Source organism: Lathyrus oleraceus, chromosome 3 (genome assembly GCF_024323335.1).
Source record: "Lathyrus oleraceus cultivar Zhongwan6 chromosome 3, CAAS_Psat_ZW6_1.0, whole genome shotgun sequence".
NCBI lineage: Eukaryota > Viridiplantae > Streptophyta > Magnoliopsida > Fabales > Fabaceae > Lathyrus > Lathyrus oleraceus.
The window spans coordinates 529,108,554-529,122,747 of NC_066581.1; the positions used below are offsets into that span (position 1 = coordinate 529,108,554).

The 14,194-nt window shown below is 30.9% G+C and overlaps 1 protein-coding gene across 1 annotated transcript; it reads left to right on the forward strand.

Annotated features, from left to right (window-relative positions):
• Positions 1-12,776: 12,776 nt before the first annotated feature.
• Positions 12,777-13,510, forward strand: LOC127130280 (uncharacterized). The gene is made up of 3 exons (XM_051059316.1): positions 12,777-12,926; positions 13,070-13,158; positions 13,254-13,510. The coding sequence occupies exons 1-3, from the start codon at positions 12,903-12,905 to the stop codon at positions 13,399-13,401; spliced, it is 261 nt and encodes an 86-aa protein (XP_050915273.1). The 5' UTR covers positions 12,777-12,902; the 3' UTR covers positions 13,402-13,510.
• Positions 13,511-14,194: the final 684 nt, after the last annotated feature.

Below are 14,194 nucleotides of genomic sequence, written 5' to 3' on the forward strand. Positions count from 1 at the left end.
ATATACTATACTATAAGGGTATATATAATATATGTTTCTATAAACTCTATTTTTTCTTTCAAAGGAAAACTAGTATATATATATATAAATAAATAAAATGCATTTAACCTATTTAAAATATGTTACATATTAAATACAATGTATTCAACATTATAATAAATATTTAGTATAAGTATTTATATTTTAAGTATTTTTGGAAAATTATATTTAGAAGGATCAAACTAATAACCATATTCATTTTTTTTATATATATTTTTTTAGAAACTTTATTTAAAAATAAATAACTCGGTCTTTGTATTTACAGTATTACTTCGCAGGACCATCGATCACAATTTAGTATATATACAGTGGTCCTTTTCATTTTTTTTGACCAATTTAAAATGTGGTTAAAAACTAGATGGTAATAAATAATTATTCTTTTCATTTACTTTGACCAATTTAAAATGAGGTTAAAACCTAGATGGTAATAAATAATTATTCTTTTCATTTATATTGACCAATATTGGTTGGATATAATTGATATCAGTATAATTGGGGAGGGGGAATGTAAGTGAGAGAAGTATATTTGGTAGTGAAAATTAAATAATTAAGTTTATTACAAACCTAAAATTTAGATAGGAGTTTTTGTTGTGCGATTTGGATGGTTTTTTAGATTAAAAACATTGTGATAGGAAGATAAAATACAAATTATTTGATTTAAATGATTCAAATAATTTAATATTAAACTGGTTTAATTCAATTAAACACTATTTAATTATAATTAGTATTTAGTTATTCAAATTACAATTATTTAAAAATTTCTTTTAATATATAAATTAAGTATCTGGTAAAATATTATGTCTCATGAAAAATATAACATAAAATGTACTAAAATTTAACAATAAAGAAATAGGATAATTTATTTTCTTTTAAGAAAAAAAATTGATTGAGATTTAAATATATAGGTAGTTTTTAAAATAGATAAATAAATTAAATAATATGATTAAATAATTAAAACAAAAATTATAGAATAATACAACATTCCATATTTATGAGAAATAATTTTTAAATGTATATATTTACCTTATAAATCATTAACTACGTATTACTATTTTAGCCCCCAAACTAAAAATGGATTCAAAAGAATATCTCAATTTATAAGTCCCTTAATAATATTAATTTATATTTTTTCATCAAATTTTTTATTTTTTATTACGCTCACTTTTCTCATTTCTTTATATTCTTATTTCTCATGCATTGATAAAAGCTATTTTAATATATCATGTCAAAAAAATTCTTTTTCTTAAAAAATTAACAATATTTTTGATTTGTATGAAATGATAAAACATAATATAATATATATATATATATATATATATATATAATATATATATATATATATATATATATATATATATATATAATATATAATATATATATATATATATATATATATATATATATATATATATATATATATATGTTATATATATATATATATATATATATATATATATATATATATATATATATATATATATATATATGCCCTGGTAATTATTGTAACATTTTCAAGGTTATTAGATAACAATAAGTTAAGATTTTATGAATACTTCCTTATCTTTTATATATTTACAATAATTAGATTAATTCATTTATATGTATATTTATTATGGTGTGATAATTTTATGCATATTTATATTTATGGTAATTAATATAAATATTATTATTATATTTGTTTATTTAGTATTCTAACCATTTCCTTAAAAATATTAGTATTTAAGTTTAAATATTTCAATAGTAATATGAGTGAGTAAATAAAATAAATAAGTCTAAAATTTTGATTACACTAAATTTGAAAAAATAAAATAAAACAATAAAGTTTAGAAAACACTAATAAAATAAAATAATTAATGTATTTGTGAATGGACTAGGCTCAATGCGGTAGCAAATGAGCCGGGGAAATTTTACCTTATACTCCTAAAAGTATCCCCTACTCAATAATTTTTGTATTTTGACCAAAATATTTTTGTATAAATTTTATATGTTTTAAAATTTTCAATTTTTTCTCATTTAAATTTTAAGTTATCCAGTCCATTAAAATAAGTTTAAAGAATTCGTGAAATTTTTGTGTATTAAAAGTCTTTGCTCCAAGTATTATGATCCACACAACTACATCAGAAATCTTTTCACCAAATCTTCCGATACACAAAACTACATCGAAAATCTTAAATATTCGTGTTGATGTGATATCGACAAAACAAATTAATTATATTTGAAAACCCAAATTCAATTGCTTTCATCAGAATAAGATCTATATCGGTTAAAATCACTATGCTCGAGTCCTTTCTTTCCTAAACAATTATTTTAGCTTACCCAATACCCATCAAAATTTCTTGGTCTATTCTAATTTCATAGGAAAATGTAACATCAAATATCAACTCAGTTGAAGTCATACCAACAATTTTAAACAAGGTTGTATGTACTTGTTTGTCTTGTATGTGCTATCAATAATCATCACAGTAGGAAAATTATTCAACAATTTTGTTGAATTTGGGTGTGCCTAAAAATATCTCTCACAACATATGTGTCATTTCTTCTTCTATTCTAGTAAACATAATTTACAGCATCTGTCATCTTAAGATGTTGTATTTCAGTTCTATGACCTCTGATCGCCTTTTGTAATTTACTCTTATAATTGTATATTTGTGTGATCCGAGTAACATAATTTGGATAATGCTCTTGCAATGCAAGTAGTCTATGTCGGGTGGAACATGACGTTTTGTCAAATGAATAATTTGTTGCCTTTCTTCTGAACTTAGACGATCAACAAAGGAATGACCTTCTAATCTATAAAATAAAATATGGTTGTGAAGTCCACATTTTACATCAATCTTCCATCATGAGCCATCTTTAGACGGTATTTATCTTATTTTAAATGGGTGCCCATATGTTTTAGTTGCAATATCAATTTCCTTGCATGTTTCACCTTTATCACAATCAAATATTAATTGGTTGCTTCTTCCACTTTTCCCATTTTGGTATTTGAACGAGTAATGATAACAATGTTAGGGAGTCCAGGAGACTCAGGAGAATCACATAATAGGTCTTATAGAGATTGTGTTAATTGTCTCTTCCCAGAAGTGCTTAGCCACATTTTTTTCATTAATCATGGGTTTGGCTATTTCTTGCAAAGTCCTATTCTTCCGCTATACAACTCCATTTTGTTGTGGAGTTTTAGGACAGGAGAAATCATGGGAAATGCCATTTTCATCAAAGAGTTTTTCAAAATCTTTATTTTCAAATTCACCTCCATGATCACTTCTGACTTTAAAAAATTTCAAGTCTTTCTCGTTTTACACTTGTGAGCAGAAGGTTTATGTCTTAAGAATTTAACCCATGCCCATCTTCTATAGTCATCGACAATGACTAAACTATATTTCTTGCCATTGCCAGATGCAGTTTCCAGTGCTCCAAAGAGGTCAATATGCAAGATTTTCAAAGGCCTAGAGGTAGAAATAACAGTCTTGGATTTGAAAGAAGTTTTTGAAAACTTGCATTTCTAACATGCTTCACAAAGAGCACCTGAAGAGAACTTCAGATTTGGAAGGCCTCTGACTAACTTAAGCTTATTTAGCTGAGAAATCCTTCTCATGCTAACATGGCTCGGTCGTTTATGTCAGGCCCATTTCTCTTCATTAACTGACATGAGACATTTAACATTTTGATCTTTAAGATCAGAAAGTCTGATTTTATAATTTTATTTTTCCTCATTACCATTAAAAAGAATGGAGCCATCTTTCTGACTAATAGCTTTAAAATACTTTTGATTAAAAATTATGTCAGAACCATTTTCACTTAATTGACTTATGAACAATAAATTATGCATTAATCCATCAACTAATAAAATATTAGTAATAGAAGGGAGATAACCATTACCACTATTCCGAAGCCTATAATCATCCATTTTTATTAACTCTGAAACCCACAAAGCTAATTGGCTTAAGTTCCATATCTTGGAACATATGCCTTCTTTCTGTCATGTTTCGTGAGCACCCAGAGTCTAGGTACCATGATTGGTGTTTTAACTGTGCTGCTAAAGATGTATGTAACATATATTATCTTGTCCTTAGGTACCAAAATCTTTTTCAGTCCTTTCTGGATAGTTATCCTAGAGTTCTTAGCGAACTTGTGTCTTTGTGCAGAATAATCATTTAGTGTATGTGCATAAGAGAAATGGGAATAAAGAGATTTTGGTTTTGCCTTTTACTTCATAATAGATTTTTCTTTAGGCAGATAACTAATTCCTCTTTTTCCATTTATGCTAACTCTATAGTTCTTTGAAGCCATCTTACTTCTAACTATGTTTCTATCTAGAAATGTCTGAAAAGATTTGTCATGTTTCTTTATGACATTTTCGAAATCATAGAAGCGTCTGAAAGAATTTATTCCTCAAGTTTGAAACTCTTACTCTGAAGTGTAGAGTTGTCATTTTTTAGAATATATTTTTCTTTCATTCAGAGTGGAGAAGTATTTCTTAAGCTTACTATATGCTTCAAATTCAGATACTTGGACTTGTTTCAAATCCTTGTATTTGTTCTAAAGCTTCTGATATTTTACCAAAATTTTAAATAAGCAAGATTCTAATCCAGAGCGAGATATATTAGGAAATACCTTTTCAGAGTCTGGCTTAGATTCTGATTATGATTATGATTGTGTCTTATCATCAAAATCTTTAATGCGCGCCATCAGCGCCACACTAGCTTGCTCTTATTCAGAGTCATCTTCTGAGGATTCAGACTTATTGTCATACCCCAAATTCACCCTACCTTTATATCACTTTCATGACCCTAATTCATATGCATATATTCATCACCTCATTTTCATTTGCATTCATAACAAGAAAGCATGCTACATAGATTCAAGGCATAATGTTTATATCTAAGGACCACCAAGATCTTTTGATCATGTTGGGGTTGTGTCTAATCCACCCTAAATCCTATTTCACATCCTCAAACACTCTTTGACCTTGTGAGACTACATAAGTCATCACATTCACCTCTAAAACTCTAATTGGATGGCGAGCCTTGATTGGAAGCTTTGCTTGTTCATCTGGTCATCCATGGGCCTTAACCCTAATCCCTTGATCCTTTGTGGCTTATACAAGTCATCATTTAAATTTGTGCTTTGGCCTTTCCCTTGAGGAACCCCTAATATCCAACCATTGGTTATGCATCAACCTTGTGAAACTACACCAAGACACCTCATGCACACCCATACCCTAGTTTGTATGACTTTTTTTGACCATTGAGGAACCTTTTGGTCCAAGAAACCCTAGTTGTGCCCCTTTGCTTCTATGATTTACTGTTTTTCTTGAAATCCTACCTCATGGAGATTACACGTAATCACCTTATTATCCATTAGTCCATTTACATCCAATTCAAGTTCATTCCATTCATCATTCATCCGAGGAATACAAGAGACCAATTTTGGTCAAAGTTTGACTTTGGTCAATAATTGACTTTTTGGTCAACCTTGACCGAAGTCAACACATGTTCCCAAAACCCTAATTTCCACAAATTTCAATCTTCATTCATTAGACATCCACCCATTCCATTCATACATGGCAATACAAGTGAAAGTTTTGGTTTGATTTTTTGAATTATCAACTTAAAATCACATGGTTTCATCCATGAGCATGACACATGATCATCTTACAAAGCATCAAGCCTTGGTTTCTATCAAGAATTTACCATCTGGTCTTCAAATAGTCATCATTGTGCCTTGGAATTCAAGAAAACATCAAAAATGCAACTTAGGTTATGTTGGTTTGGCCAAGTTTTAGAAAGTTTGGCCTACCAGTGGGTCCAAACCCCATAAAGTTTTCATTTTTTAACCTTTTGAGGATCCACTTAAATCCAAATGTCACAAATTAACTCCTCTCCAACATTGTTTCAAGACCGAAAACCTAATTCAACACCTAAGGACCTCAAAATTGGGATTGGCCAAGTCAGGTCAAGTTGCCTAGTCAGGCCTAAATCCGTGTCATGACCACCTCTTTGCACCAATTCCATTTTCATCTCACAACATATTTTGACCTAATTCTTTTTTCATTTTGTTAAGGACATGGCAAAGATAGTTTGGCCTAATTTTGGTTTAAAATGCACAAGCCAATTTTAATTGGGCCAAGTTCAAAAATCATGTCTTGCCATGTTGCATACTGTAGGCCAGACCAGCCAAACTAACTTGTGTCATGCACCAAGTAACCAATTCATGTGCTTTATTTTCCATTTTAACCAAGCCTTTTCAATAACAAATAAGGGCACCAAATGCAGGCTCAAGTGAAGGAAACAAACTAGTATAGGTGCGAGCAAACCGAAATCCCAAAAAGCTCAAAATTTCCAAAATTGGATACAAGTCAAATGAGCTTCAGCAGGTGTACAGACCATAATTGTCTCGCCAAAAGAATCATGTATGCAGAACATGGTGGTGGAAGGGGAATTGCAGATAACACATCATTCACCCTTAGCCAACAAGTTTTATTTTTTACACATTTTCGGGCTCCAACCAACTCAGACATTTCAACCCTAAAGGCTCACCTTAATCACTCCATCAGCTTCCCTATATATAGAGCATCCTTCTCCCTTCAATGACGAAGCTTTAAAGCCATTAAAACCCTGCAAAAATCACACTCATTTCCCTTAAAAACAGAGCATCTAGTTGGAACCTTTGAGCCATTTTCAACACAACAAAGCATTCCAACACCTTCCCTCAACCTTCCTGAAGCTAATTGGATCCATATAAGTGGTTGAGACACCTTCACTTAACCTCCTCAAATACGTAGGAACCACCATTTGAATCTTTTTCTGACAAGGTAGTAAACACCACCATTTAATTTCAAAAAATTTACCACCTTGTTCCTCATGATCCACTAAAGCTTAACCTCATGATTTGAGTTTCAATCACTATACATACACTATTTAGTTTTTTTTTAAGGTTTATATTTTTGTTCGTACTTGTCTGAAATTCCCCATACTCAGAGCCAATCAATGGCTCGTGAGTATGGAGGAGGCACTTATGACCAAAAGGGAAGTGGAATCCATGTTTGATCCCACTTGAAACCTTGAGTTGCAGATTGGGGATTTTTCTTTGTTCCAATGTTGAATACGAAGATGTGTTTGTAACTTCCCGCATCCCGTTTTTCTATTTTATTTCAAAAAAAAATCATGGAGTGTTCCTATTGTATGATTAAGATAAGACTGCATTCTAGGTTTGTGTGTGTGTTGGTCAACTTATGTGTGGGATGTTGCCCATGATCAGGACCTTCCAATGTGCATACTTATTTTAAGTAGTCAGATCATAGGGTTGTGGTTAGTCTATTTATTTATTTTCAATTGGTGTATCTTTTATATATATATATATATATATATATATATATATATATATATATATATATATATATATATATATATATATATATATATATATATATATATATATATATATATATATATATATATATATATATATATATATATATATATATATATATATATATATATATTCATGCGCGTGTGTGAGTATCAGCCAAGCACACTTGGATCAGTGGTAAGGCGCTTGGCCTATAACCCCAAGGTGGATCATTTGAATCCAGATGCCCCTTTGTTCTTTTTTCTCACTTTTTCTTTTATATTTTCTTTCTTATTTTTATTAATACGCTTTTCTGACGTGTTCTATTCCATTCTAACACCTTTAAAAGAGGTTTTTTCAGCACTTTCACAAGGGTTATGATTTTGGGAGATTGAAGCACGAATCAGAGTGAACAAGTGATGGCCTTTGGAGCATTTGAAGCCATTGGAGGTCATCTCTTCAAGAGACTTCTTATGTTATCATTGTTTACCAATTGTGGTATTTCCAATTACACTGTGAGTAACTAAATTCTTCTAGGTTAGATTATGTTATGACTAACTTGTTTCTCAATTGTTGGATTCTATGTTGATTTGACCACTGTATGAACCTATTGATCTATAATTTTATTCAGTTGCTTCTTGTTCTTAATTCTCTTTACGTGATATACTATTTTAATCTGATTTTGGACACATAAGGAATACTAACCATTAGTGTATGTGTTGGCCCTAGAGCAATTGTTGTACTTACACTGGTTGAATAGGGATATGAGACCTCGAGTAGTGGCACAGATAATTAATATTTTATACATTGTCTAACCCTACTTACGTTGGCGGACTAGGAATAGAAAGCTCCTGGCAGTGGTTAATAAGTTATTTCATGAGGGATCCGTTATAATAGTTTTGTTAATTCACTGTCAGGATATAATGATGATATAATTCATGTAAGGCATCAAACATCAACAAGAGAGGAATGGGGGATTATACAACACAACTTGGCCGCTTTAGTGACATTGTTTACGCGTTTATTTACTTTTCACACTAAAACTTGACCCCCCCCCCCCCCCCCCCCCCTTTATTAGTTTTTCCAAATTGTGCATATTTTGTTTTACTTAGAGGCAGGCCATGTGGGTTTGTTTTTTTTATTACTTTGATGGTATTGGTACACTTGTTGAGAAGTCATCAAAATGCCATTTTCATCAAAAAGTTTTTCAAATTTTTTGTTTTCAAATTCTCCACCATGATCACTTCTGAGTTTAATAATTATGAGATCCTTCTCAGTTTGCACTTGGGAGCAAAAGGTAGAAAACACAAAATGTGACTCATCCTTGTTTCTAAGAAATTTCACCCATGTCCATCTGATGTAGTCATCAAGAATGACTAGTCCATACTTCTTAACATTGACATAAATAGTTTTAAGTGGTCCAAATAAGTCAATGTGTAGAAGTTCCAATGGTCTAGAAGTGGAAATAACATTTTTAGTTTTGAAAGTAGATTTAGAAAACTTGCCTTTCTGACATGCTTCACAAAGAGCATCTTAAGCAAACCTCAGATTTGGCAGGCCTCTGACTAAATTAAGTTTACTTAGCTGATAAATCCTCATCATGCTAACATGGCTCAATCGTCTATGCCACGTCCATTACTTCTCATTTACCGACATAATACATTTTACGTTTTTATTTTTCAAATCAGAAAGTCTTATCTTATAAATGTTGTTATTCCTCTTTCTATTGAAACGAACTAAGCCATCCTTTTGAATGACAGCTTTACAGAACTTTTGATTGAAAATAATGTCATAACCATTGTCACTTAATGGACATATGGACAAAATTTTATGCATTAATCCTTCAACTAAAAGAACCTTTGTAATGGAGGGGCGAGAATCATTACCTACTATTATGGAGCCAATGATCTTCCCTTTTTGAATCACCCGTGAAACCAACAACGCCTCTAAGCTTAAGTTTCAGGCTTTAGAACATATTCCTTCTTCCCGTCATGTGTCGGGAGCATCCAGAGTCCATGTACCATGACAAGTGTCTCAACTACACTTCTAAGGATGTCTCTTCAGAATCTGATTGAATCGTCTTAGCATGAGCTTCTGTGCAAGCCATAAGTGCCACATTAGCATGCTCTTCCTCATAGTCGCCTTCTGAGGATTCTGAATCATCACATGTAGCCATCAAATCCTTCTTCTTTCCTCTAAAGTTCTTCTTAGGCATTTATTTCTTTAACTTGGGACATTCATTCTTGAAGTGGCCAAGTTCCCTGCATTCAAAGCAAGTAAGATCTTTGTTGGCACCAGCTTTCTTGAATCCATAAGTAGACTCAGAATGATCACTTATCCTTCTTTTTCCTATGAATTTTCCTTTCCTTTTCTTCTAAAGTTGATTGACATGTTTGGAGAGAAGAGACAATTCATCTTCTTCTTATGATTCCTCTTCAGAATCTTCATATATTTAAGCTTGAAGAGCTTTTTATCTTTTTAGACCTTCCTGAAGACTTCAGAGCAACAACTTTTCTCTTTCTCTTGGGCTCATCTTCCTCAAACTCAATTTCATTACTTCTTAAAGAACTAACCAATTCTTAAAGAGAGGTGTTATTCATATCCTTTGATAACTTCAGAGCACTTACCATAGGTCTCCATCTTTTTGGTAGACTTATGATTATGTTCTTCACAGGATCAACAATAGAGTACCCTTTGTCCAGAACCTTAAGTCCTGTAACAAGATTTTGAAACCTTGAGAACATGTTCTCAACAAATTCCTCGTCTTCCATCTTGAACACTTCATATTTCTGAATCAATGCAGGAGTCTTGGTTTCTTTGACTTGTGTGTTCCCTTCATGAGTCATCCTCATAGAATCAAATATGGACTTAGCAGTATCTCTGTTGGTGATATTTTCAAACTCAGTGTATGAAATAGCGTTCACCAAGATAGTTCTAGCTTTATGATGATTTTTATAATCTCTTTTCTGTTGTTCTGTCATCACTCTTATTTCTACTTTATTGTCACTTGCATCTACAGGTTTAGTACAATGAAATTTTCACACAATAACGAATAAAATCTCTATGTGTGTTTCTAAAATATATACACAATAATATCAAGTTCAACAAAAAGCGTTGTGCATATACGTGAAATAGCAACATGAATTAGCAATTTGTCCAATATCCAAATCTCCTTTATATAGGCAGTGAAAAGATTCATTGGAGGATAGAATTGGAATATCAATAATGTATTTGTCTCCTTGTATAACGGTTTTCATATAAGAGGCAAAATGGTACAATAGTATTGTCCTTAACCCACAAAATCAGCGTAGTGGAGGGAAGGTTGATCTTGTACTGTGTACTATATTTCTGATGCAAAACTTTTTGATCTTATCTTCTAATCTTCAAAGGCTTATGAATAAACTATGTTGAAGCATGCTTAGAAGTATCAAGAGACTAGTTGAGAGAATCTTCAGAACCTTGATCTTCAGATTCATTGACACAGTTCCTCAGAACCTGGTATTCAGAATCTTCCAAATTTGTTCTTCAGAGTCTTCAGAACTTAAGGGCGCATAATCTTGAAGGCTTGATACACCTTCAGAGACTCTTCTATCAGAGTCATGATCAGAAGCTTTAGCATAAATGTTCATCATAACCGTTGTCTAAGAGATTTCTAGAACTTGACATTATATTAAAAAACACTTTGTATCTCTTCTGAGTCAGAGTGTGTTGAGTCTAGAATTTGACGACATCACACATTAATTCTTCAAAGTCAAAACATGTTAGCAAAAGTTACACGCTAGACAAAACCATTAGGGTACAAAATTATTCTCTAAAAACTAATGCATTATTACCATCAAAACTAAAGGTCAGATGCAGAACTAAATATTGATCTTATACTTATGTTTTCTCATATATCAATTGTAGCGTTTGACGAATAACTCTGTCTCTTCTTCTTTAAAAGAGTCTTCACCATAACTACCACTTTTATCCTTGGTTTTCTTTGTCCTTGACAATGAAGCCTTCAAAGAAAGATCTTGTTTTTCTTCTTTTACCTTCTCTTTCTTTTTCGACTTTACTTCACTTTCAGCGAGCCGTTTTAGTTCATTCTCATATTCGGTTAGCTTTCCAAATAATTTTTGTGATATCCAAATCATTAAGATCATTTGATTCTTTAATGATCGTAACCTTTGATTACCATTCCCTGCACATATATCTTAAAATTTTGTTAGCACAATATTTGTTAGATAAAGACTTTACCCATGTTGTCTAACTTGTTGATTAGATGGAGAAACCATGTTTGCATGGATTCCACGGAGTTACTAGGTTCCATACGAAAAAAAATTATACTCTTCTTTCAATATATTGATTTTAGAGTCTTTAACGTTTCAAGTTCCTTCATAAAGGATTTGCAGAGCGTTCCACATTGTTTGTGCACTCTTATGATGTGAGATAGAGTAATACACTTTAGCACTTAACACGGAGATAAATATATTTCTCACCTTCAAATCATATGATGCCTTTTTTATTTCATCATTGATCAATCTTTTGAGAGTTTAACATAATTATCAACTTCGTTTCTGAAAATCAAAGGTTTGTCGATAATTGCTATCGATAGATACTTGTTAACTAACATTAAATATACATACATATTTTCCTTCCAATAAATATATTTTTCAAGAGATTGATCAAATTTGGTAAGTATTTATGAATCCTAAAATCTGAATAATGTTTTTGGTAATTTAAAATACTTCTAAAACATCAGGCAAAAAAGAATTTTACTTAAACTTGTTATGGAGGACACACTCCATTTCCACTTGATTTGTATAAGCATCATTCATTCGCTGTATGATGACATTTATGGGGGTGTAGTTAGCATTAATTAATTGTGCCATATTATGTTAGTATTGCGTTAACCTTCTTATGTCACAATCGCATCACAAACCAATATACAATTCATATGATACATCCAATGAAATAAATTATTATTCTTCCATAAAAAATAGTAATTTATATACTAATTTTCTTCATCATAATCTCTTTATGCACCCAATCAAAGTTGACATGACCAAGTTATACATTAAAAAAAAACTTTACAAGAAATTTCTAGTCAATCACATGAGAGAAAATACATCTTTCAATCCAGTAAAAAACAAGAGAATAATCTAGAATACAAAAATTAAATAGTTATATAGCTATCATGAATACCCTATTGACATTATTTTGAGTCATTCTTTGCATATTAATATTTAAAAAATAGAGAAAAACATGAGGCTAGCCCATGGTTTTAACTATAAGTCAAATATTTAATTTTAATTTTGAACAATGTTAGCTATTAGCCCATTGTAAAAGTTTTTTCCATGATACTAAGTCTTCAAATTAGTCTTGCAAATTCTATCTTATCAACTACTATATATACTTATACAAATAGCACATAGAATTAAAAAGCAAATAACTAACACATCTTTTTAAAATTCAAGAAGCCAAGAACACTTTTTTTTTAAAGCTCATAAAAGAAACATTTTTCCAAATTAATGGGGCGTTGGATGAAACCAGAGGTACCATATACTTAAATTCATTTGTTAATTATTAATTTCATGTTTATTTATTATATGTATTTTAAAAGAAAGTTTTTAATATATCTTTTTATTATAGTAGTTATAGATTTATTTAATAGTTTAATTTTTATTTTATTTTATAGGTTTACCCTCTATTGGCTGCAATGACTTTTGTGACAAGCATGTGTGTCTTCCAGTTAACAAGAAACTTGATTCAGAATCCTGATGTTAGGTACAATTCAAATAAAAATTAAATAAAGTTAGTGAATAAATAAGCAATTAGTGAAATATTCTTGGATTAATTTTGGTTTGAAATTTTTTATATAGGATTAGGAAAAGTGGTCGCACAAATGGAGTGTTTGACAACGAAGAAGAAGGAGAGAAGTATGCTAAGCATGGTTTGAGGAATTTCCTTCGTACTCGACCACCTGAAGTTATGCCAACCATCAACCACTTCTTTAGTCAACAAAAATGAAGAAATATAGTTTCATTTTCATATATACTAAAAATATTTCAATACTTGAAATAAAGTGTTTATTTGTCATATATATATTGTTGACATGTATGGATGATAATTTCATGTATATCACGTATTATTAATTTGGTGTTTAGCATATTGTAATTTGTAGAATTTATATATTTGATTGACCTCTAGTATGGTCGAATGATAGCTTTTAAGATTGACAATTCGATAGGATCTTAGCATGTCGTCGAAGTTTGTTCATATGTTGTGATTGAAATATGTTAGCATGTCGAATTGAGCTTATTTGTCATGCCTAATTGTTTAAGTTAGTTTGTGTAATGAGCTTGTATGTAATAACTCATCAGTTTAGTGTGTTAGTTTTCTTATAAACAACATAATGATATCTCATATTGTATAACGCAAATTCTAATTAGGGTGAGAAAGATTATTTGCTATTCTGTAACACTTTGTAAGACCCCAATTTTGACCATAAGATCCCTCATGTTATCTCATCATTTGCATTGGCTTTGGGATCACTCCTTGATATCCTCCTTACCCCTCATTCATTGTGTTTGCATTGGGAGAGATCACCAAGCATATTTGATTGTATCATACCTTATTTTTATTTGTTTACTAACTAAAATACCAAAAATATGTCTATGTATAGCTTTGTTTCTTTTGTAGGTAGTGTGCGCATCCATCTATGCATCATCAAGCTCACAATTAGGGTTTGAGAACCTTAGTGCAAGAGATCAATCAAGGAAAGATTCACATTGGTTCTAAACATCATATATGGATCCCCATG

Bases quoted from the DNA above. Each gene is read 5' to 3' on its own strand.
- LOC127130280 (XM_051059316.1), top strand. From the start codon at position 12,903: ATGGGGCGTTGGATGAAACCAGAG. The intron at 12,927-13,069 runs GTACCATATACT...TTTATTTTATAG, and splicing joins GGCGTTGGATGAAACCAGAG to GTTTACCCTCTATTGGCTGC. The intron at 13,159-13,253 runs GTACAATTCAAA...TTTTTTATATAG, and splicing joins ATTCAGAATCCTGATGTTAG to GATTAGGAAAAGTGGTCGCA.